This window comes from Peromyscus maniculatus, chromosome 3 (genome assembly GCF_049852395.1).
Source record: "Peromyscus maniculatus bairdii isolate BWxNUB_F1_BW_parent chromosome 3, HU_Pman_BW_mat_3.1, whole genome shotgun sequence".
Classification (NCBI taxonomy): Eukaryota; Metazoa; Chordata; class Mammalia; order Rodentia; family Cricetidae; genus Peromyscus; species Peromyscus maniculatus.
The window spans coordinates 127,089,564-127,116,764 of record NC_134854.1 but is presented as its reverse complement, the minus strand read 5'-3'; the positions used below and the strand labels follow the sequence as shown (position 1 = coordinate 127,116,764).

General features: G+C 36.2%; 1 protein-coding gene across 6 annotated transcripts in view; it reads right to left on the bottom strand.

The window, feature by feature from the left end:
• The window catches only part of Cntn6 (contactin 6), a 346,717-nt gene that overhangs the window by 60,820 nt on the left and 258,696 nt on the right, over positions 1–27,201 (bottom strand). For 5 of the 6 annotated variants that reach the window (XM_076567479.1, XM_076567480.1, XM_076567483.1 and 2 more), the window contains 4 exons: positions 20,093–20,277; positions 15,311–15,447; positions 13,503–13,632; positions 11,635–11,785 (listed from right to left, as the gene is read on the bottom strand). In XM_076567479.1, the coding sequence (XP_076423594.1) occupies positions 11,635–11,785; positions 13,503–13,632; positions 15,311–15,447; positions 20,093–20,277 (603 nt within the window). The remainder of the gene's footprint in view (positions 1–11,634; positions 11,786–13,502; positions 13,633–15,310; positions 15,448–20,092; positions 20,278–27,201) is intronic. The other variant, XM_076567484.1, reaches the window with a different exon arrangement.

Sequence of the window (27,201 nt, the reverse complement as noted above, 5' to 3'; positions counted from 1 at the left end):
CCATACTGTCATTATACCACGTGAGGTATCTGACCCATTGTATGTGGCCCTTTTTACCGTACACTGCACACCAATCCCAGGATGTTACAAAATGTAAATCAGATTAATTTCCTACTGTGTTCATAAATAACTGAATAATTTGGTAAATAATGATGGACAATCAGATTATAGATTTAAACTGTATGTTAGGAGATACCAAACTCCAGTCTTGGCAAATTCTAGGGGATTCTCACTCCTACCATGGGCCACAAGAGACATGGGTAAGGAACTGAAAGGGCACAGGTTCTTTCTATAGGTATTGGACAGATTGGTTTTTCAATGTGTTTCTGTAAAATGTTCCTATATAAAGTCATTTGGAAAAATCAAAATTACATTGTCAAAACCATAAGGAAATCATAAAATTTTAACAAGTGTTACAAAATTTTGTGGCAGCCTCACTTCTCCTCTTGAGCACAGTTCCACAGGTGATTTCTATACCCTGGTTCTAGTTTTTATTTATTCAACTATGCCAATAGGTAGCAATCTTCTTTGCATTTATTCTTACTCATTATTTTTTCTTAGAATCTTCTTTCGAAGTTCATTGTACTTCAAACATATCCAGCAGTCACTTCTTTGTAAAGAGTCAAGCCAAGAACAAAAGGTCATTTGTATAAATTACACAAATAATTGACCTTTTCTGTCTGTAAAATTACAGCTGCTGAATATTTATGTGAATATTGGAGATATAAATGTCACTTAGAAATGAGTGCTAATAGTAAGTTGACATCGTTCTAAGGCCAATTAGATTCATATTTTCAAAAAGCAAGGCAACAGAGGACTTGTGTCTTTGCAACACTGAAGGAAGAAGAGTTGAACTTTCGGTATGTCCCCTAAGGGAGAAAGGAGGTAACAGAAAACGTCTGGATTTTACCAGATGATGTACATGTATCAAGCTGGACTCAGCTTATCCTGGAGTTTCTTAAATTTAAGCTATCAAATTCCAGGTTCCTCTGTCCTGTTTCACAGCTACAGAATCAAATTCTTGGGTGCAGCTCTAGGATCTGCATTTTTCCCAAAATTCTTAAGATGCATGATCAAACTCAAAACTTGCTGATATGGTCTTTGAGTTCACAGATGCTCCACGATGAAGCTTGCACGTGTGTACTACTGCAGGATTCAGTACAAGAATTTGGAAGATGCTATATACTTCTACTTGTATGCTTATTCCACCATATAGATGGTAGAACTTACTTTTTCCCATTTGCCCTTGGTTTAGAAACAAGGGGAAAACATTTCAAATAGAGATTCAGGACCATAATAATCTAACATAAGGTAGTTAAAAAACATAGAAACCCAGTATGCAGACTGCGCTTAAAAGGATGCTTTACATCTCTCTCCTCTCTTCTCTCCTCTCTCTCTGTCTCTCTCTCTGTCTCTGTCTCTGTCTCTCTCTCTCTGTCTCTCTCTCTGTCTCTGTCTCTCTCTCTCTCTCTCTCTCTCTCTCTCTGTCTCTCTCCTCTATCCCTGTGTGTGTGAGTATGTGAATATATATGTGCATGTTTGTATGCATAGTTTTATAAGCATATTTGCACACATGTGTGTGGGTACACACATGGGTGCATGCATGTGTAGAGGACAGAGACCTACTAGTTGTGTCTTCCTCTATTGTTTTCCACACTAGTTTGTTAGAAATGTACTGTTACTGAACCTGGAGCTCTCTGTTCTTACTAAACTGACTATCCAGCACTATTGAGATCCACCTATCACTACTCTCCATGCCCCATATGGGGTTACAGATAAACACTGACATCCTTAGCTTTGTAGGTTGATATAGAGCATGAAAACTGATGCCCTCTGACTTGTGAAGCAAGGAATTTACCCAGGAAGACAGCACTCCAGCCCTAGGCTTTATATATTTTATGAATGAAAGCTGCTATCAGACAATGCCAGGCAGGTGGTTCTGCATGCATTCTATGAAAAGGTATGAGACAAAGATTAGTGGAGGCCATAGAAATAAAGGAATTAGGATTAGATGACAGAAGTGAAAATGGAGAGCAAGATGGACAAGTGCTCACAAAGGATTTTAGCTTATTACATTATCCTGTGACATGGGCAAGAGTGTCAGATGGCTCTTGACATCTTCAACATGTATTCCCTGGGAAAGGCTCACCTTAACAAGGCTCTCAGGAGTTGAGTATGAACAATTTACAATTTTATTACTAAGAGGCATCACAGGAGGGAGGCTGTAATAAGCCTGGCATTATGCAGCCTGCCACTCTGCCTTAAACACGGCAACATATGGTTCATTTGCCTAGTTGCTACTCATGCTACCTGATGGACTAAACACTATTACATTAAGTAGTTGGTGATACAAAATAAAATTAGCTTTATTTGCTTTTTCTGTTAGGAGGCTCTGCAAGAAGCAAGAAGATGCATAGAAGCTGTTTTTTTTTTTTTTCACTTGCTGGAAGATGATTAAAGCAACAAGGAAAAAGTGTGTATGGAAGGGTTGTTTTATTATTAAGGTAGTGCTTGGGAGACTAGGCAAAGAAAAAAGTATCATAATAACTCAGAAGGTAGTTACTGTAAAATATAGAGAAGCATATTTTAACAGGGAGAGTCAAAAATTGGACTCTTATATAGATGCATCCAGATCATTTCTGGCTGATGCCCCACAAGTGAAGACAGTCACTCAAAGGTTCTAGGGACAAAATGCAGTGGTGTATGAATGGGACCTTGACTTTTAATGAATAACTGCTTTTTCCACGTAGTTTACTCAGGAGAAAATAAAAGCAAACTAAGGCACCTCCCTTCCTTGCTTCCCCCCCCTCTCTGTCTCCATCTCTCTGGTTCTGTCCGTCTCTCTCTCTCTCTCTCTCTCTCTCTCTCTCTCTCTCTCTCTCTCTCTCTCTCTCTCTCTCTCTCTCTGGTGTGTGTGTGTGTGTGTGTGTGTGTGTGTGTGTGTGTGTGTGTGTGTGTGTGTGTGTGATGAACCATGTTACAGGATTTCAGACATTTCTCCTCACGGGTAACTTTTCTCTTTGGAGAACAGGAAAAGGAACTGATTTGCTCAGGAGCAAAGAATGGGAGTCACAGACAATGTCCTCCCAGGTCCCCTTTCTCTTTTCCTCCCTTTCTGCAACTTCCCCATTCCGTGATTTCCTCTGGCATCTTTCCATCCTTCACTTTATCCCTTCCCACAATTCAATGCTCTGTGCAGAAGGGAAGTCTTGGTGGTGTAGTGGCAAGAAAATAACAGTAGTGTAGATCCACTTCAAATTTGGTGCCTCAACACAAATATACTGAATAGCAATCACTTTCAGTAACTGCATGGTTCCACATTTGATGGGCTTATTTGTCACTACAGTGACTTCCATTTGCAGTGCATCCAAACATATACAGTGCTTAAGCATGACATGCTGTGGAACAATCATTTTCTATACTATGAATATGTATTACTCTCATTGGTTAATAAAAAGCTGACAGATCAGTAGCTGGGCAGAAAGTTAGGCGAGTAGACCAAACAAAGGATGATGAGAAGGAGAAGGATGGAGACAGGAGTTGCCAGCTAGACATGGAGGAAGCAAGATGAGAATGCCTCACTGAGAAAAGGTACTAAGCCATGTGGCTAAACAGAGAGAAGAATTAGGGGTTATTTTAAGTATAAGAGCGAGTTAGTAATAAGCCTGAGCTACCAGCTGAGCATTCATAAGTAATATTAAGCCTCCAAGTCAATTGCTTAGGAAGCAGCCGCTGGATATTCGGCAGTTGCTGGTAGGACAGAAACTTCTGCCGACAGTGGTACATCAGGAAAGGCAATGCACAGAGAATCTGTGACTCAATGAGGTTTGTTCATAAACATAGAGTGTAAATAAGTAAGTGAAAGAGACGGAAATTGTGTCAGAAGAACTGATGTTTTCTTGTTTTGAGCCTGTGAAAAATGATATCATTCTGAGACCAACTGCCATGGGATAGAATTTCTCCTTTCTAGGGAACATGACTGCAAATGCTTAAGCTTCTTTTTATGGAATGTTTGAAATTACTTGAGGTAAAATGACTCCAGTGTAACGTGTACACTGTGAGAACACTGATCTTCAGTTATATATATCACTACATGGAAAAATGTTGTTTTGAGATATATAAGACACCAGATACATTGCTTCGCAAATAAGAGTTTCCTTAAATGAGTATTTTTACAATCATTGAATATTTTCCTGGCTACATGTATGTTTTATTTTATTTTTATGTTTTTGGAAATGAGGTAGAAATTCACTGAATTACTTATGGATTCCATTGTGGTTTTTCCAATGATAGGACAAATTTAATGCTCTGTTCCTCTTTGTTTCTGTAGTTTGGAGCTCCTAGGTCCACTAGCACTAAGGATCAGTGATTCACAATGTTTAATGTTGCCTAGCAGGGCACACTGTTTTACTGTCTCTTCAGTAAGCTAACATTTCCTATTAAATTCACAACACAGTCTCTGAATAGGTAGCCAGCACTTACTAGGAATAAAGGAGATGCATTTAGGGCTTTTGGTTTCTGTCAGGTCACTGGCTAAGTAGATCTGTAAGGAAAAGAAGTGATTAATCAAATTCAGAAGATGTGGGATTAATTCCTTCAGTTGCCTGAGAATGCCTTGAAGACAAGAGCTTCATCAGCATTTACCTTGACCTCCCAAGGTGAAGTTTTGGTTGCTGTTCTGTCTGATTGATGTAAGGATGCATAGAATGAACGGCACGGAGGTCAAAATGACTTCTAGAAGTACATACAGACATGTTAGAACACATGGAGACTTCGTGTCCTTCTACATAGGCTGTGCCATTTGTATCTCAGACACCCCTCTGTGAGAAAGAAGCACTATTTTCTATAAAATGGTTCAACTGAGAACCAGAAAAACTAAAGGACTTGCTAGAAGCTATCAAATAAATGAGAAGTAAAATTGAGGCCTGAACCAAAGTTTTTGACTCTAAATAACTTTAAGGAAAAACTATTCCTTAAGAAAGGTGAAGAGAGTGTTATATACTTGCAGTTACCCATTTTAACACTTTAGCCCCAGAGTACAATACAGTATAGTAGTAGAAGGGTGTTCAATGAATATTTACAAAATTTATGAAGAATTAACAAATGAGCAGATTATGGGTTGATTAATATTTGAAGTCTTAGTTTGGCTGCATGTAGTAGCATGAATGACAAATATACCCTATAAGCTCAGCTCTTTGAACACTTGGTCCCCAGTTGGTGGTGCTGTTCAGAGGTAGGTTATTGAACTTTAGGTGGTGGACACCTGCGATAGACAGGAAGTGTGGCACTGTAGGCATTTAAAACTACATAGTCTTGCCTGATTTCCAGGTCCCTCTCTCTGCCTCCTGTTTGTGATGGAAGATATGATTGCTCAGCTTCGTGCGCCTGACCCTGCTGCCATGCCTTGCCCATCATTTTGGCCTTCCTCTGGATATATAAGCCAAAATAAACTATTCCCCATGTTGCTTTGGGCCATAGTGTTTTGTCACTACAAAAGAAAAGTAGCTGATATAATGTACAACCTCTAAAAAAATCAAGTTTAATTTGCACTAGTTGAAAGATATAAAATAAATACTGAATATGTTATGTTCTAGCTTGTGTTGAGTGTTCAAACTGACATGTTGAATGAAAGTATGAGAGTCAAAGTCTTTGATGGCTTTCCCACTAGTTTCAGAGTTCTCCTTAAACTCTCTGAATTCCCACCAAACAGATCAGCTGAGTTGTTTGATAATTCATAGACACAATTGTTTTTAGCTTAGTCACTTCTCCACCTGACTAAGTCATTAAGACATATATGATTATGCAGTCAACAAAGAACTTACCATTTCAACTAGCCAAGTACGCTTTTCTGTTGATTTTTGACCACAATCTCCAGACAGGCAGTCATTATGTGGATGTAATAAGCAATAATCAACATTTAATTACTATAGTGACCCAAAAGAAGAAACAGTAGCCTGGTGGTTTTACTCAGAGCCATAATACTCTTCAAAGAGTGTGACCAGAACCCGTGCTACTTGATGTTTGGTGCTGAACTCTTTTCAATGCATGCTTTCTTTTCTGTCAAATTTATACATTGTTATTAAATCCTTGGTATCACTAAAGAGAATGAGACAGACATGGTGTAACCATTCATTCCCCACAAAACATCAAGCACATTTGGACTCTTTAATGACAATAACCCATGTTCAGAGGAAGGGAAATTTTCTGCCTTCAGGATTTTCCATGTTCATGGACTATTACAGCTGAGACAGAAGTCTTAAATTAGTAGACTTTGATGATGGTGCATAAGCTAATAAGAAATATGTTAGCCATAAAACAACTGTTGTTTGAATTGAGTTAATGTTTCAATATATTAAAGCACTTGTCACCATGACTGCAAACAAAGGAAGGTTCAGAAAATTCTTCTTTTGTAGCAGAAAGGAAACAGCCTTGATACAGAAGCACAGAACTTGGCTCCCTAAGTAAATTTCATCACCTACTGGGTCTGTGATGGAAACTCCTGATTCATGAAAGAGGAAAAAATTGTCCAAATACCTATATCGCCACCATTTTTTATAACTAGGCAATACACTTTGATGACTTTGAATAGGCTTCTTTAAATCTCTCTCAACCACCTTCAGGTAGTTACACTTTATTGGTAGTAGGAGTTAGTGATAATGAAATTTCAAAGAAGACATTGCCATATAGAACTTTAATACCAGAAACTAAAAGGGTCTGTTTTCCCATAGAGACCCTCCCAAAGTCAAGAACTGAAAAGCTTCTATTTAGAACCACTGAAAATTTCAACTAGTTTTCCACATTTCTCTTTCATTCTTTCCATGCATACAAGGGAGTCATTTACAGACTTGTACACACTGTACATTTGATACTTATGTTAATGCAGATATGTATATTTCCTTTAAAAGTTTATGTGTCTTCAGGACAAAAGGACCAAACACCAATGAAAACAAGAAGCACAGGGGATCCAGCCTCTCAGAATGACTCTGTTGCAGTTTTCTCAAAATTCTATATCCAGAACAACTTCAAAGCTGCTAGTTGAGATGGCCCAGCCTCACAGACTACTCAAGCCAGGACTTCTGACAAGCTCTAAAGTTTCTTATCACACAAGGGACTAAACAAAAAATAATACAGCTACCTCTCCCAGGACTTGATCCCCATTTTTTCAGGATCCTTTAAAAATGTCACTGCCCCCAGACAACAGGGAGCAATCTAGAGAACATGATGCTCACATTCGTAATGTGAGGTGGGTGGTTTCTGGTCATTCAGTGGATGTGTGTCATTGTTTAGTAGGGATTAGTTTCATGTTGCTACTGGTCATGGTCAGAATAAAGAAACTAAACAAAAGAGATTGGATTCTAGGATCTCTTTCTGAAAAGAAACTGGAGGAGGGTGATATAAAAATGATAGAACAAAATGGTATATTATTGAATCTGTATTTAAACTAAAAAACAAATATTATTCTCAATTATTTTACATTGGTATGATCTTTTTATATTGATATAAAATTATTTTGTTATGAATAGTGTATATATGTTTCTACTCTTGTTTAAGGTATTGTACCTATGCAGCTCATTTAAACTGTGATTTAAAGTTCTAGTCCTTAAAGACTATTATTACATACTGTTTAGTGAAATTAAGAAATGTAGGTTAGTAGTTAGTCATCTATAATAATCAAACTTGTAGTCATGTAGGTATGTTTTTAAGGTCAAACAGAGAAATATTGTAGATAGACAGATGGTCTTCAAACACTTCAGAGACCTACAGAATATGGCATTTAAGATGTTTTAATAGCATAAGACTTCTCATGGGAGTGAAACATGTCTGCTCTTGGCAGCACCAATTTACTTCAAAAAGGGATGATGGGCATCAAAGAACCTCCATATGGAGTTTTCTTTCAATGTGACTAAACTAGCCATCTGGGCACAAAAGTACCCTTGCCTCGATTGTTGACAATATGCTGCCCAAATTGGAGGAGCAAGACACAAAAATAGGGACTGACAAACTTTGCCAAGACAAGGTAAGTAGTTTTTCAAAATTCCTGCTTCATGTAAAAGTCTGTCAGATATTCTAGGCCTGTAGGCCAAAGATGGATGCACCAACTTTGCAGAGGAACACTGGTGACTGTCCAGGCAGCCAGCTATCTCTGTCATTTCTATAGTTTTGGAAGTTTTTTGCTCTGAACTTCCTGTTTACTCAGGTACTATTATATTCTTCTCTTTAATGGGTTTTTTGATGGGGATGAAAACTAGATAGTTGTACTTGCAGTTTTCCTTGTTACCAAAGTCAGAAAAGAAACTTACATAAGAGATGTAAAGTTTATAAGGTGTATAAACAAAATCTTAAGTTGTTTATCAAAAAGGTATTTTAAGATCTAAAAAGATAGTTTCAAGACGGTAATACAAGTTATGATAAAAAGTGGTTTTGGTATAAAACTTTGGACTCACTAAGATAAAATAAATAGTATAATACTTTCTCCAAATTTGCCAAATACAACTCGACTGAATATAGTGAGTGTAATTCTTACTTGATAATTGCTCTTATTGTATATAGTTTTACTATGTTAGAGTTAAAAGCTTTCCTTTTTATTTAGAAACAAAAGGGGGAAATGTTGTAATATATTTGTATACTGTTTGAAGATGCATTGCTGTGACTGGTGTAATAAAGAGCTGAATGACCAGTAGTGAGGCAGGAGAGGATAGGTGGAATTTCTGAGGAGAGAGAGGAAGAGGAGGAGGAATCTAGGCATATGCATTACAATCCAGACCCCTAGGGGACAGGGTACAAAGCAGAGGTAGCTGAGCCATGTGGAAGAATGTAGATTAATAAAAGCAGCTTTATTTAAGTTATAAGAGCTAGTTGGACAAGCCTAACCTTATGGCCAAGCTTTCATAATTAATAATAAGTCTCCATGTCATAACTTGCTGGCTAGTGGTCTCGACCAAAAACAAAACAAAACAAAACAAAACAAAACAAAAAAAAAACCATACTGCTACAACCATAGATGCTATATTATCCAGTAAGCAGCTTGAAGTCACACACTTAATAAAACCAGTGATGACAGAAGGCAATAGATGAGGAAACAGGGCAGTAAGCCTGCAGAGATATGATGTCTCATGTAGCTAGCCCCATGCCCTTTACAAATTACTGTTTAATACTCACCATATCTGGTAGCCACAGATACCTGTAATTACTACATCCTGCTAGGGCTCAATTATTTCTTCAGTTTTTTAGAATGCACATTCAGAACTTAATTTGTTTGCTTTCTATTGTTAAATGTGTGATGAAATCCCAAAACTAGCGGAAGATGTTATTATGAAGACTCTCTGTAGGTTAAGAGACCACAAGACCATTCCTTTCATCACAGTAAGGTGAGCTTGAATATGCTATGGCCATTAGTAACTGCTCTGGGTCTGACACTAATTCTATTTGGGGCAAATGAAATAAAAACAAAAACAAATGTCTGAAAATGTAATATTCCTTATGCTTTCTGGATTTTCTTTCACCTTGATCCCCTCCCCCAATTTTCTCTCAGTTTCTCAGCTGCTCCTCCTTCTTCTCCTCACACACCTTGTGTTTGAGCATGTTAAGGTCATGAAAGGTCACTGGCATCTCCTCCTGCTCTTTGGGTTCACACTTCAGAACCACTTCATCCAACACAGCAGAGTTGATCAGTGTACTAGAGTATACATAACGTCTAGCTTCACTGTATGATGGCATGTGATATTTGGAATATTCTTCCACATCAGCATGTTTAAAGTTGATTCAATTTTAGGGATGAAAGATAAAATACATGGAAAGCAACTGTATGATGTTCAGCAGAGAACACCTGCAGTAACCTCCGAGAAGGGACCAGTCTGGGCTCTGGCAGCAGGTTCCCTTCACCTTCCTATTCCCTTATGCTGACACACCTGTCCCTTTGCCTTGAGGCATTTCCCTAAGTAAAGCCTCTCTCAAAGACTCTAACACCCTACTCATCTATCTATTCTGACTCATTCATTCAAAATTTAAGGGGATTTCTATTTTAGGAAGTCTTTAAAGGAGGGATATGAAAACTTTTTAGCAAGACTAAGGAATGGACACAGGCACTAGGATGCTTCCTCTCAAACACTTGACCAGACATTTGGAGATGTCTATAGGATGGCAGAGAGAGGCAGGAAGCCATCAGTACCAATGCTAATCTGATTTTTTTTTTTTATTCTCTTCCCTGGATACAAGGGCAACACTAGGACTGGTAACATCAAATCAGGGTCCTCACATCTAGCCTATGGAAGCTTTTTTCTCTAGCTTCAGAGGTTCTTTGACAAAATCCATATTTCTAGTTTCTCCTCAATATTGGGTATGTTACACAGTGAATCTACTTTTGCAGGAAGCAAGACTTGTCTGAAATCAAGTTGTGAGTGTTAATGTGAAGTGACAGCTCACACACCAGTCTTTTGGGTCCTTTTCTCTAAAACTATCCATTGCCATACTTGGCCTAGGCCCAGCTATTTGGTAAAGACTCATCCATTTTGGCTAAGTTGTGACAATTCCCTTAACTACAGTAATCTTCTTTCCAGACTAGTGTTCTCTTTCTGATTTTTGCCTTCCCTGCCCTGGGGACCTCAAGTAAAGGCCATTCAATAAAGTTGTTTACCTGTCACCTGACATTCTTTAACTGACTACTTACTGCTAACCCGTACCAATATCCAACTGCGGACAACACAGGAAACTTTTCAAATTTACCTATGCCTTTCTGTCCTGTATCTGACTGATTTCAAAAGCAGACATCAGGCTCTGAGTTACAGAGACCTCCTCTGTAGCCCCTGCTCCAAATAAGGCTTGTATTATTTCTCAGTCATTCATCCCCTTGGCTGTGTTTCATTCATTTTCATTACATTTTACTTCTTTCTTTCATGCGCCCTGTCTTGCCAGATGAGGGTCACTGCTACATAGGATGTTAAAAAAGCTCTGTGAACTCATATATGCACAATGGTCCATTCTTAACAGGACTCAGTCACACAGAGAGGTCATTCAAATAGAGCTGCCAATTTCAATCTGACCATCCTTTCTATACACAAGGATCTATAGAGCAATGTAATAAAATGTGTTATATGTTTAAAAAAAAAGTAAGTATTCTTTCTGTTCTGCTGCACTGTCCTAGAAAACATTCAAGTGATGACTTCAGATTTCTCACCTGCATCCATTCTGGAAGGAAACCTCTCTGGCTTCTCGACAGGAAAACTCTCCACATTTTTTTTCATGTGGTGAATTCATTTAGTCATGGGGTGAACACCTGTGTGACTATTTAAAAACCATATCACCAGGTGTGTGCATAGGAGTGTCTCTTGCCTTTGTATAATGTTCTCACTGATTTCTCAGCAGGCTGGGTCAGGAAAAGCCTTCAAACTGAATATAGAAAAAGGTCTTAAAGGATTTTAAAAATATAACTCTGTTATAAGTGTGTGCAACGAAAATATTGCAGCCAAATTACACAAACAGGCTTTAGCTTTATAGCTATTTATGTCTATACAGGATGTGAAATTGTTGGCATCTTGGGGTATTCCACTAGAGGTTCATCACAGAAGAAAAAGCAGGGTTTGGGGGATGGTACATTATAAGACACAAAAATGGACTTATAAAGTAAGGATGTTTTACCTTTTACTTTGCCTTAGGTTCTCTGTTCCTCTTTTCCAAGAAATCGATGCTTTAGGGAAGGCATTTGGTTTGCATTCAATTGAAATGTCACCACCTACTTGAACAACTGAAATTTTTTTAATGGGTTTTTTTGAGAAATCTGGAGCTGAGGCTAGAAAACAAAATTAAAAATTGAATCATTAAATCACTCAATAAACATGCAGTAACTTAAGACTAAACCAATATCCTGTATAAAATTTAACATTTTATTAAAAATTAAAGGTAATATAACTCAAATTGTCTTAAAGCCAATTTAAGCACACACAGACTCACACATACACACTTGCACACACATACACAATCACACAACATATACACACGCATGGATAAAAACATGTATATACATATGTTTGTAAATGGTTTACGCCACTGAGGCAAATCACAGGTATTTTCTCACTATGTCCAATTTCTTCTAGAATATTTAAGGTGAGGAAATAATAATCTGTCTTCAACAGAGGTAGATCAGCTAAGCGCAATTTAAAAACCTCACACTTGTTAGTCTCAGTCTACCCAGTTGGATAACTAAGAGTTCACTGAAAAAAGAACAAGCAGGAGGCTTGGGAAGCACCCAAGCCTTTCCTGATCCTACAAGTTGGATCTGTGTATCTAATCTCAATTTCTAAAGTCCAAATGAACTGAAGTTTTCAGATATGTCAGGCTATCTGACTTCTTGGCTTTTTCAGGGATTGCTTCTCTGCCTTTATCTGGCCTGTGCAACTTGCCTTTGTGTCCCAGATTGAAAAGAGTGTTCTCAATTAAGTTTCTATTTGGCTTGCCTTGTGTTTGGACACCAATAGTTCAGTTCTTGACCATACGGATAGCCAGCTTTTAAATGTGGCTATTTTCTCAGTTAAACTGTAAGTTCGGTAAAGCCCACTCTCACTTGAGTATTTTTATTCTTGGAGCCTGGGATATAATAAATGTTCAGTGAAATAGTACTGATTAAAGAATGAACAAGATGCCTGGCATCCAAAGGCCTATAATATTTGATCTCTTACTTCATTCTTCTTGTTTCCGCCATTCTTCCTATCACTAATCAACTCGGGTAAAAATACATCACACTCATTTATTGCAGGAGACACCATTGCTTAAATTTCATGTGGTACTAATCTCACACTGTTCCAACCTTAACACTTTCCACCCTAAGGAACTGTTTTCCTTATTCTGCACTTGCTTCAGTATCTGCATGACAATATGACAAGAATTCTAGTTAAGTAAATAAAGGGAAGCTTAAGGAAGTATTCTTTTCTAAATAAGGGGCAGATATGGGAGGATCCGTCTTCTCCCTTTACTTCTGCCCTGAATATGAACTTGACGTCTGAAGCTCCAACAGCCATCTTGAACCCACACATCTACACATCTGCAGGAAAAGGTTCTCAGTATAACAGCCCAGCTGCAGTGTCATACTTGACAGCCAGTGCACACCTTAATGGAGATAAAGCAGGTCACCATGTCTTAAGTCTCTATAAATTGTCACTTGCTTTTCTTATGCCCCTGTGGTTGAAAATAATTCTCATGCTCATATTTGTAGCTGAAAATATTCCTTTGGATCCCATTGTTTTGTATTCAAGACCACCAGCTAGAATCTAGTTAGTTGATTAAAACCATTCTGAATTTGGCACACAACTAATGATGGGATCTTAATGCATTGCTAAACTAGAAAAATAATTAAAACCTTTTATGTTATAAAAAGCTAATTGAGATATTTCTCATTGTTTCTAGGGAAAGTAACTTCTAGTTCACAGGGAAAAAATCAGGTCAGATGATGTATGAATAATAGCATGTAAAGGTTTCATTTCAAATTTCTTGGTTATAAATGAATAGCTCACCTAACACTCTCAATTCTGCATTTGCATAAATTGTTTGATATTTATTTTCTGCAGCACATTGGTAGATCCCGGAATCCGACACATTCAGCATGGTGATGATAAGAGTCCCATTTTCAATCTGAATTCTCTCCTAAGGAATAGCCATCAAAAGATGTTTTGCATTAATGTAAAAGCTGTTTCATTGTTAAGGTAAGCATTCTCATGAACAAAATATATTAATGAACATTTGAGCCTATCACTGACAACTTTCCCTGCAAGATCCTGAGTGGCTATCTAAAGTTAAAAAAAAAAATGTGCGAAGTATAATTTTTTGTGGAATAATTTGGGGGGGGTGGCTGGAATAATCTGTGCTATATCCTTTCTTTGAAAACTGGCATTCTCTGAACAGAATATATGGAATTGCCTGTTCTATGATATTCAAAACAATTTAGAAAGTTCCACGATCCTGGAATGTGATGACTTTACAATGTGTGGCATGAGTTCTAAGTTAGAGAAGCCACAGCCTTTCTTTCTATAACCTCCTCTAAAAACCATCTGAGTCAGCATCAAACATCTGCTACAAGGAGTCATTTAGGGTACTGAAATACGATTTTGTGTGCAGAAAGTAAAGTAGTTAATAATAAAAATCTAGCCTAAACTAAACATTTCAGTGAATCTGCTACTGTTCTCTAAGGATAATATAAGTAGGTTAGAGAAAACAAAAAAGAGAAAGCATTCCAAAGGCATCCTGGAAGAACATTACACTGAACCAAAGACACAACAAACACTGTTTTTCCTTCCAAATAACATATTCTTTATGACTCTGACTATGGCTACATGTGCAAAATAAAATGCAACATTAACACAATTATTTGGAAAATATTTGATAGGGGAAAAGTTCTCTCAGGGGATAGACATTCTAAGAGAAATCATGTTTATATTTAAAATGTGTACAAAAACTCAGATCTTCTTTATGGGAGTAGGGACAGTCATCATATTTCCTAGAAGCAGGAGAGTGGGTATCAACTCAGATTCTGAGTCCTTCTATGAGACAAAATTCAGCACGCTAAATCATTTACTCATTGCTCTGTAACTTTGAAAAATAGTTTCACTTCTCTGTGTTCCTCATCTGGATGGTACCCACAGGGACTGTTCTGAAAGTCAATTTTAACTTTAGTAGCTGCTATACCATGTTGGACAAGTGTTTCAGCCTTTGTGAAATACATTTCTTCATATATCTAAAGTAATGATCACTATCTATCTCTCCTACATTATCTTGAGGATAAAGCAATGTACAGGAAAAAAAAGAGTTTGAGACCTGACCCACAGGAGAGCACATCAAATGTTAGCTTTGCTGATGATGCAATCTTTTTAATTTGTTACTGTTTAGAATATTTTATTTATCCTCGATAATTTACCCATTTTATAAAGTCTTTTGATTATGCCCCCAGAGTTCCCCACTGCACCTCCCCCTATATCCATCACCAAAATCCCCTCCCGACTTCACGTTCTCTTCTTTCTTTTTTCTCTTTCTTTTCTTCTTCTTCTCTTTTCTTTTTTAATTTTCCCACTGAATCCAGTTACTGCCACCTGAACATGTGCTAATGACATCTGAATGTGGATTCATCATTGTTAGTATGACTCTGTCCAAGTTTTCAATCCCAACCCTCTTTTCTTCCTTTGAGTTTGTTTAAGGATTACATAAATGTAAAGTTTCCTTCCCTAGAGTACACTGAATAGTCCAAAGACATGAGCTACTACTGAGAATGACTATTATTTGGCCCAAATGTACTTGTAAGGGGAGGAATTTCTAATATATACTTCCTTACCTCCGGGTTGAGGCGTTCACCATTCTTTAGCCATGTGTACCAAGGATTTGGCTTTCCACTAGCTTTGCATTCCCAAAACAAGCTGTCATAAATTGAAAGGTATGTATTTTGGATTTTCTGTTCCCATTCTGGAGGGGCTTTAAAAAAAAAAAGCAGATCAATAATATCTTGTTGGCAGTTCAATCAAGGTAATACAGTATGTTTCACGTTCTTAGTGATGAGGGGATTAACTGGATCCAGATGAACTGCCATTCCAGCATGTGAGGTATGGGGGGAGGACAGGATGGGAGGGGACAACTGCCAGAGTCTAGCAGGGGCAACCATCACAATTATCACCCCGTATTTGGCTCAAGCTAAAGGTTGCTGTCTGTCATTTTGCTGCACCTGTACAGCAACTTGTAAATTCTGAGTAAAGGTCAAAATTCAGAAGACGGCTAAAGAATATTGCCACGCTAAATCATACTGTATAAGTCAATTAAGATGTAAAGACTAAATCTAAACACTTTGAAGGCAAATTTTCTCTATATATTTAAAGCTAACAAAAAAGTAAATATATGTAAACCAGAAATAATCCAACCCAATATCTTGACAAAACATAAATGGGAGCCTCCATTTTTTTAATAACATAATCCAATATCCTTTGGGCTCCTGAGGAGGAATGCAGACTGTGGGAGTTGTAGTAGAGTGGGATATTTAACTTGAAATCAACACATGGAGTTTTACACACTTCATAGTCTAATCTAAGAAAGCACTGCACAGTGGTAAGGATAAAGCAACTGGTGCATCAAATGCAAAAGGAAGGAGTTGTTAGTCTTACTGTCATTCAAGAAGAAAGCTTGATTATATTAATAAATTAATATAAATTAAATGTATTAATGTGGATATTCGTTATGTTCCGGGTACTTGAAACCTGCACACAGTTGCTGGTCTCTTATCTCCTTTAGTGCTCTCCTTGTGTCCCTGTGGAATGGGGAGTTCCTGCTTTTCCTTGGAATCTGTGGACAAGTCTATCTACATAGACGTTTGACACTTCTGCATTTAATTTGGTTTAGGATTCCAGAACCCACACCATGAGCTCACAACTGCCTGTAACTTGAGCTTTTGCAGGGTCCGATGCCTCTAGATGTTTGCAGAGATGTCAGCTAAGCCTTTTAAGATACTTTAAAAATTCAGCAGCCAAATTATAATCATTGAACAGAGGAAAACGCTGCCTTTTTGGTGAGTGCTACTACAAGGGAGAAGTCTGAGGATAAGATTCTTTAGCTTGCACAGAAACAAAGTCAATGAAAAAGGAGTTATTGACTGAGCCAACAACAAGGGCTATTTCATTTTAAACACACTTCTAATGTATCTTCATGAGCTATCTACCTAAGGAAAGCAAGAGAGGCAGAGAGACAAGTACTCCTTGGTTCCTGCCTATAGTCATCTAAGAATAAACTGCTGCATGCCCTGTCTATGGATGCAATAGTACTGAGCAGGCTGCTGAAGAAGCAAAATAAAATGAAATAAAAAAGTAGGACCATAAAACGAGGTACTTAGCATGCACCTGATACCAGACTCTTTCAACCTAGCCTTGTAACATGTTGTGCAGCACTCACAACAGCAAGTACAGGAAGAAATGGGGCCACGTGGAGTTGAAATGTTCTATACCACAAAACCCATGTGGCTGATTCCAGGCTTCTCTACAGTGATACATGCCTTCATTAAGGCTCTGTAGGAAGCTGGTCACCAAATAGAAGGAGTCATGGTATCCCTGGGTTGTGAGGCTCAACCTATGATTATCTTCTATGGAAGCCAGATCTATTTCCAATTTTAGAACATATCTTTTGAAGCCTTGAGAAACAAACCACAGCAAGGTTTATGAGAACCCAGTGCACTGGCAAAAACTGAACCTTCTTTCTGTGTGCTTAAACAGTTTGTAAATATTTATGTGAAAATATGTTTGACCCAAGAAAAATTGCATTTTGTATATGACTTCAGAGCTTGTAAAGTTTAAAATCTAAGTTTGAAAGATTTATCACTATCATGTTAAATTATACATAAAATACATTATATGTATATTTAGGTGATGATGATGATGTGTGTCTGTCTGTCTGTCTGTCTGTGTGGGGAATGTGCATGTCCTGCAGCAGCCAGAGGTGCCAGATTCACCTGGAGCTGGAGTTGCAGACTGACTCTTGTGACCTGCCTGATATAGGTCCTAGAAACTAAAACCAGGTCCTCTGCAACAGCCTTACATTCTCTTAAATATAAACTTTTTCTCAAGCCTCAATATACTGTACACATACATACATAGCACACACTTGCATGCATGCATACATACATACATATTGCTTAATGTAATAATCATACATTAAAATATATTCATATATTTAATGTGCATATTTATTGGATCCCCAGCATTTTAATGAGAAAGTTGTCTTAAATGCTTTGTCTATGTAAGAAATAAGGTAAAAAACATTTGGGTTTACCATACAAGCTTGAGTTTTAGTTATTTCTCCCCTACTATAACTCCAACTAACTCTCTTAAATGCATTATATTCTCTGTAATTATCGTAAAATACATTAAGGTTAATTTCAAAGGATAAAATGCAAAATATAGAAGGATATACAATGGCACTATTCTTGAGTTGTAACTTAAACTTATCAATATAATAAAACAGAAACTTCATCTTGATTTTCAAATATTATTCAGCTCTGGCATAAGATGATTTTTCTTCATTTTGTGTTACATAAATTAATATGTGGCTATGATGCATAATTATTATCTAATTCATCGGTTGTTTATTTTTCTTCCAAAAGGAATCTTAGTAACCACTGAAAAGCTGACTAGTGAGACAGACTTGGATCATTGTGTTAAAAACTATGGTAGAGTTAGAAGAGTCCAAGTTTACACGGTTCTTCACAGTTTTGACCTTGAATTTTAATATCAATATCTGTGAGATCTTGCTAAACTAATCTGAAATGTCCAAACTGTAACATCACTGAAAATTATTTAAGCCTAAGATTATTCTAGACATTATGAGTTAACATTTTTAAAATTCCAGGTCTTGAAAGATATATAGAATATAGAATAAAGTAGTTTATTGTTAATTCAGTCTATAGATAATTGTATTCTGATCCATCACTTGCTGTACCTTTTTTATCATCTAAAAAATGAAATATTTTTATCAAAACTGAGCCAAAACCTTTATTATTTTTAGTGTGGTAAAACTATCAGTTGTTCCTCTACTAATTCATTGCCAAAGATACTGACTGACAAAAATGTCCTTTAAGAAATAACTACTACTGAAAAATCAAATTACTTTTCTTGGCAAGCATCAATAAAATTGTAGAACAATAATAAAAAGGAAATTATATTCTATTTATAAGAAACAACTTTCACTTCAGGTTAAAATAGGAAATTCTAAATGAAATGGAAAGTAACATATCCAAAGCCACACATATTCTCCTCATAAGATATTCAGTTATTACTGCTAAGGGATAATTATATTAAACTTTTCAGATTATCTAAACATTATTTTTAATAACTTTATCAGTGATGGTATCAGGATAGGTAGAAAATATTTTTATTATAAGCAATATAGTTTCTAGGAGTTCTATATCTTAGAAATACCAAATAGTTTGATAATTCCTTCATTTTTTTATAGGTTTAGTCATGCTGGAGAGATGACTCAGCAGTTAAGAGTACTGGCTACTCTTCTAGAAGGTCCATGCTTGAGTCCCAACACCTATATGACAGTGGGGAATCAGACACTTTCTTTTGGTATCCTAGGCTACAGGCATGAATGTGGTGCACAGAAGAAAAAACCCATACAAGTAAAATAATAAAAAGAGATGTTATTTTGGTCTGGATGAAATAAGACATAAGATAATATTTGGATAATATATACATTTATTGTATCATAAAGTATCTTTAGCTCAAATGATATTCTAGAAACTATGGCAAAGGTGTATCATGAGGAAATGAACTGAGTATTCTGACATATTCATATGAGCAGCTAAATACTGAAAAAGGAGAAACAATGCAGTGCATTCCACCATTCAGTCTATTTTTCTATTCACTTTTCATTTTTGTTTGTAAAGCCTATTCAGAATATTAATGATGATTGCCTTAGGCTACTTCTGAATACTCTATGGGAAATGTATTTTAGTCATGAATACCTTGTGTTATAAACTTTAACACTGTTAACATGAAATTGTTGACATTCTTCAGTCAACTATAATAAACAATGTTATGTATAGACTGTGCTGGAATTTATGTGTGTGTCTCCCTGTGTGTACTGTATGCATATGTGCAGATGTAGATGCTTGTGCATGTTCATAATACACATCTGGAGTGCAGAGATGGATGTTGAGGGGATATCCTTATCAATCCTGCTCTACCTTATTTTTGACACAGCAATTCTCTCTGAAGTTGGAGCACATTGATTGGCTAAACTGGCAAACTCTCCTCAGAAAGACTATGGTTTAATCATCCCAGACAGGGAATACAAGTATATAATCCAATGTATGGGTTTTTTTATGTGGTTGATGGAGATTTGAATTCAGGTCCTAGTATTTGTGTCACAAGTACTTTATCCACTAAGATATCAATACGAAAAGTTGTATTTTAAAGACAGTTATCCCTACCTGCTAATCATTAAACAAATTATCCTACTGGAAATGTGTCTTTCCAATTTTTCCCATAATATATGTACACTATATATTAATGATTTCCCCTATTTGCTCTGAAGCACAGTAAAAAAAAAAATCACACATTTTGCAATTCTATTTACTCACCATAGAAAACAAGTTGACCCTTTGCAAGGTTTCTTCCTCGAAGGTTACCTGCGATGCACTCATAGAAGCCTTCATCCTCTTGTTGAAACTTGGGGATTTCAAGGATAGCTTGGGATTTGCTGTACTTGACTTTCCCTGGCATCGGACTTCCATCCAACCTCCTCCAACTAATATCAGGGACTGGACTAAACAGGTACACTTCATTAGAATAGATGATGGTTGTCATTATACAGCAGGATAAAACAAGAGAAACCTGGGAAGTCACTCTCAAGTAAGACAGTTTAATCTATTACAGTGTGATTAGATTTCAGATCACACAATCATTCACCATTCATTCATTCAGATATCTGTTTAAGATCTGCTTAGTCACCTGCCGTGTACAAGGCATTGTGCTAACTTTAGGAAACATATTGCTGATAGACTACACATGCCCTCTGTCCTTGTATTGTTTTTAGATTAACAGAGAAACATACGATAATCAGAATGTAAACATAAATACATTTGCAAACTACAATAATCAAAACAAAAGAAAATAGGATGCAGAGATAGTAATACAATTTGATCAATGGAAATGTGCTGATCATGGAAAATTCCTTTGAGAATTTAACATTTAAGACTAAAGCAGAGTCTACATATATTAAGATAATCTAATTTTAAAATCATAGTTTCTTCTGTAGCTAAATTAGCATTTTTGAATTAAAATATTCATGATAGGTGAGTTTTATTGTCAAAGATTTGAGGTAATATGAAACCCAAGCTTCATATCCTCTTAAGTTTGTAACTTGTATATTATTAAAATAACAATACAATAAAAATGGATTTACATTATCTCTGTGTCCTATTAGAAAATATGTAAAAATAGAGATTTTCTACTTATAGGAATTTAATATTATAGTCTAATAAGAATATATTTAAAGTAAGAAATTGATATGAAATTAAGTTTCAAACAACAATCTATGAATTCTAAATCCCTAGTAGAGGAGGCCACATCATTGTATGCAGATGGATACACAGCTATAGGAAGTCACAAGAAGAAAGGATTCACTAACACTCATCATTTGTAAAGTGAAAATCCAGTGGTTTATTCAAGCTTCCCTTATTCTCTACCTTTAAGCTATGGTTCATTCCCATATAGATTTTTCAGATGACTCAGACATCTCTACTCTAGTTGTATTTCAAATTTATACTGACAATGATATTAGTAAGTCTTTTGGCAAAGTCTATCAGTCTTGTGGAAGATGTAAGGTTCCTTTAAATCAATCACCAAGAGTGATGTTGGAGAGCCATCCAATCATTAGCAGCATAGCTGACAGATAAAGATCTGTAGACTATTAGCAGCAAAATAGTGTAGAAAATGAGTGATGGCTCCCAAGAAGCTTTGAAGACAGCCACTAACCTGGGAAAACCTTAGGAATTCTTCCTGGCTAAACAGTATGATTGTCTTGTTAAATACATCAAAGACAAGTACAGAGTAAACTTGTGGAATTCCACACAGTGATCAGAAAACATGTCCCAAACCAATGCTTGAGTTATCTTTTTTCTCAAAATTAATATACAGTTTCCAGTTATAATTTGAATTTATTCAACATAAAATACCCCATTTTTAGTTTCTATCGTTTTAAAATGCCATTTGCCACAACTTTAGATTGACATTTTAATAAATTGGCATATTCCACAAACAATTACCCTAGGTTACTGGTTGCCTTATCACTCATTTTCTTGAGCTCCTAATGAATGAAAATGACGTTCTGCAGGGAAATGAATGTATTTAGATAGAAAGATATTCCCTATGTCTGAAACATTTCAAACTACATGTGATATTCAATTGCAAATATACAGACATTGTCTATGTAAGCACAGTAATGTTGTCTTTGGGTGGTTGTGAAACAAAGGTCATTTATGTCCCTCTCTACTGATTTTTCCTTTCCATGAGTTTTTCACACTTGTCATACATTATAACATGTGTTGTAATTTTTTCCATGAAAATTAGTTTATCAAATTAATGATAGAGAATTTGAGATGTGTATGCATTAAACATCCTTTATTATGTGTTTAGAATTAGAAATCTGAGGTATATGGCAAAAACACACAAAATTATCCAAAAGAATCTTATAGACCAAAACATTCATATATAAATTATCAAATATTGGCTATTTTCTCATAGTTATATCTTATTGCTTTATATTAATTGTGAAGGTATATGTCAAATTTTCAAGTACTAAATGCTTAAATACCTGGAAAATGGCAGAAAGCCTAATCGTTACAATCTCATACGAGATGGCTAAACTTTACCAGCAATAAAGTCTTCACTAGTTACTGTACTAATTACAATGTATATACAAGATTTCATTGACATTCCTTATAGCTACCAAGCAGAGGTAGGGTGTTATTTCGCTATGCTGCTGATGCTATCTTTAATTTCATGGAAATACTTGTATTACCGTAACCTCACATTGCAGTCTAAATATCTATGATTTCAAAAAGTGGATCTCTATTTGCAGTGGTCCCACTATTCTATGACACCTCTATGGTGTCAAACATAACAATCTCAACTAATTCCAACTATCCTGACTTTCCCTAGGACAAAGAACTCGGCGACTATATTGGATTTTCATTGAGTAAGTGTTCTCCAGTGGTAGAAAAGACAGGTTGTACAGATGCAGTTTTCCAATAGGTGCAGTGCAGCAGAAAAGCATCAGGTGTCGATCAGTTCTCCACTCCTACTCTTTCTAGTATTGTGCCCTACAGATCCTCATGTATCTTGTCACCAATAGTTATAGCAATTTCTTTTCAACTGATGCCAAACTGCTTTAGCCAATGATAAAAGTACATCAAAGACAAGTACAGAGTAAACTTGTGGAATTCCACACAGTAGAATTTCTGCACAGAAAGCTGAGGAATATAGAAATATCCATGTCCTTAAGAAGAGTTCTTAATACACCACTCACTATATTTTGGGTATAGATACAACTGCTATGTCTGTGACTACAGGTTAGTATGGTGTATTATTTAGTTATTTGCAGACCTCATTTAGTTAACTGAAGCAGATTTTGAATGTCGCTTCATTCTGTACTGAGTCAACTCTTCTACCTTGTTTACTCTGGCCCATTTCTTCTGTTCTTATGGATATTTCAAAAGAAGTTTTCAAGTTACTTTCAGAAAATTATCCTTTCAAACTAGATCTCCTAGAAGAATCTCTGTACATTCTAATCATGTGCGGCTTCAGTGAAATACTGACTACAAGGAATCCTTAAGTGTGTCACAGAATGGTGTTTCTAATATAGATGTTACATTTGCACAGAAATGGAAGTCTGTAAAATTAAACAGCAATGACGTAAAAAAGCAAGCAGTAGAACCCTTGTGCAGAACCATGTACTGGGAAATGTATTTTGAGAACTTACTGTTCCACAGAATCAAAATTATTCCAATCTAAGAGGCAAAAGCAAGAAATATGGGAAAATACCAGTCTGAGTAGATATGGGATATTTTTCTTAATAAAAAGGAAAGAACAAAAACAATTATTTTTCTTATTTCACTTATATTTGGGAAAATAAATATCTCTCAAGACATCCAATAATAGAAAAGGTTTTAAGACCCAATAGCCTTATTTATGTATTGCCGCTAGTGTTGTTTTGTGTTTTAGGGTCAGGGTCTTACTGGCTGGCCTGGAACTTGCTACTTGGACTCACAGAGATCTCCCTGCCTGTGCGTCCCAGGATTCTAGGATAAAGGTGTTTGTCACCAAACCTGGATTAGATGGTGTTATTATTTAATAATTTTCAATTCTGAAGATAAAACAATCAGCATCATAGAGTCTATATCTCTAGAGAAAGTTAGTCTTTTGCCTTCAATTTTATTTTCTTCTTCTTTTTTTCTTTTCTTTTCTTTTCTTTTTTTTTGGTTTTTTAGAGACAGGGTTTCTCTGTGTAGCTTTGCGCCTTTCCTGGAACTCACTTGGTAGCCCAGGCTGGCCTCGAACTCACAAAGATCCGCCTGCTTCTGCCTCCTGAGTGCTGGGATTAAAGGCATGCGCCACCACCGCCCGGCCAATTTTATTTTCTTTAAGTATTGAATATGGTGTAACATGGCTACTACCCGTGCTACTCAGGAGGCTGTAGCAGGTGGATCAGGAGTGGAAGGCCTACTTGGGACACAAGTGGAGTTGAAGGACAGCCCAAAAATTTTAATTAGGCCTTGTCTGAAAACAATGTCAAAAAAGCAGGAATATATCTGAAACTCAATGTTTAAGCACTTTTCTAGCAAGTATGAGGTCCCTCTTTCAATGTCTCCTAACTTAAATCATAAAAATCTTTTCTGTCTTTATTTGGTCTAAATTGAATTGGCACTTATATGTATAAATTTTGGACACAGAACACTGTTCAGGTATTCCTAATATAGGCTGGTGACAACTAGGGCAAGCCAATGAAAGATACCTTCCCTGACACAGCATTGATTTGGGGGAAACTACTGAAGAGGGCATCTCTTCCTACAAAAGTTTAACTCCAATCTTCAACCCAAAGAGATGGAATTTTAAGCTTTTACTTGGCAATGCACAAGCAAAAAGATCCATGAAAATCAAGAATAACAAGAAGAGAGGTATTTAAATTGTCCACACATTTCTAGACCAACATACAAATAAGCAAGTAACAAACCCACAAATCTCACAAAAGAACATTAAATCCACATTTTCATTGACACTTTTAGTTTGTCAGTGCATCCTCTTCTTGTCTTTGACTCATTTGGGGCAATTTCTTGTGATTCTCAATCAAGAGTACCAGATTAAATAGACTCTAAAAACATTTGTTCAAACAAAATGTTAGTTTCATCAGCATGATCGAATTATATTGATATTATGAATTATCTGTAAATATTTTATATTCTAGTATCTTACAATCATCATGACAAGACCATCAAAAATAATAATGCTTTATTTTTCAAAATTTCATTTTAATAAACTAGTTGCTGAAGTAGCAAGATTATATAGCTACTAAATAAATTTGTGGATTCTTTCAGATATCATGGTCCTCATGGATAGCACTGATATTACATGATATAGAATCAGAGACCAAATACAAAATGATAATTATGGAAAAAATAATTCTTCTGAAGTTTCTATTTTATTCTGTGACTTTTCATGACACTAAATAAAATGTTGTTGTTTTTACAGTTTCTCAAATGGATAATGGACAGCAAAACCAGAACCATGAATAGTGATATTTAAAGTTTTAATGTAAGGTTTTTTTTCTAAAATACACCATTCTATTCAAATAATAATGATTGTAATACAGTTATGTGTTGTTTATGTGATGTAGAGTGGAATGCAAATTCTACATTTAGCTATATTTTCTGGCATATTGAAAAGCAATGGATTTTTTTGTGAATCATGTATTAATTCACAGGATGAGAATGAACAATTACCTGCAGTACACAGTCTTATTGTGAAGATCACAAAAGTCATGTGTTTTAAATACACAGTATAATACACATTACACCATATAATGAGTATTAATATCCAATCAAATAATTGAATATTAGATTTGTCATGTCAAATGTAACAACTTCCATTAGGTCTCTCTCTCTCTCTCTCTCTCTCTCTCTCTCTCACTCGCTCACTCACTCGTGTGTGTGTGTGTGTGTGTGTGTGTGTGTGTTTGTGTGTGTGTGTGTTTTCTCTTTGTTTAAGGCTCCATGTGATGAGGCCCCTGAAACTCATTCATTTTTAAATCCACCATTAATTTATTTCAGACCTCCACACCATGATTGAAATGGTGGCAGTCATCTATCAACATGCCTCAAAATACATTTTGTGCTTCTCTCCACTTAATGAACAAACAATAACCTTGATCCTGCTTGGTCATGTTCATGCCCTGCTGACAAGTGCAAATATTCAGGTGAAGGCATACTTTAATTTGAAGATCCTATTTAAAAGTCTGTCTCAGTATCAAGAGTCCATTGTAGGTAGGAAAGAAATTCAACACTGTTCATCAAATAAAAGATACACTGTCTTTAAAGAATTGGGCATTAAAGGTAAGATTAATAATAATCATTAATTGAGTAATTACTATGTACCAGATACTGTGACAGGTGGCTTCCATATGTCATATGAGTTAAATCCTCAGCTGGAAGCTTCTAACAATGCTAATTACCTGTTCAGAATGGTACTCACGTTTAAGCAGATAATTTCTACTAAATTATTATCTGCCAATTTTCCTTGACTTGAATTTCCAGCAGAGGCTAATTAATTGTGATCCACCCTCTAATCCTTTTCAGTTGCCACCCTTTCAATTACAAGCACAGTTGACTCTTCCACTCTTCTGTAGAATCAGTCATTCCTTCAGATTCTACCTGGTTTGATTACATTGACAATACTAGCCCTGCCATATTCACTGGCCACTCATTTGCTCTAATCAAAGTAGATGTCTTTAACCTTTTATTATATTTTTACATTTTATTTTATCTACAATGGTGTAGGTGTATTATGTTTGGGTATATGTTATCCCATGTGTTTGAGGAAAAAAAAACAACATATAGATTGAAAGAGTGTATTCTCTTACCATGTGAATCCTGGGGATAGAAGCCAGGTCATCAGACATGGCAGCAGGTGCCTACATATGCTGAATCACCTCACTACCCATTAAAATGCAAACTTAACATTTAATCTCCCTGAGAATACCTTGGAGCTACCGGGACATTGAGTGGTCCTCACAATGGAGATTAATATTAGATAGGAATTATAAGGAGTCAGGCTACCCATGTTGTTACTTATCACTTTATCTGCACAGATAGTCACTTATGAAAATATGCCCCTTTCATTTAAAACCCTCCTCCACTTCTTTACATGCATTTTTTAAAGCATTCAATCTGCAATGTGAATCTGAATAATAAAGAAAACCAATCAGAAGTGATTTTGTCTTCCAATGTTCCCATGAATCCTAAATAAGGGATTTTTCCACCTTGTGTTTCACAATGAGCATTGTTAATATCCTTTCTTGCTATATTTCTATTTTATAAACCATTTGCCTATAAATGTAAGTTCTCACATTTCTAAAATGCCACCACACATATAAAAGCAAGGCCTTCCTTTCTTCTTCCCTTTCCTTCACTTTCTA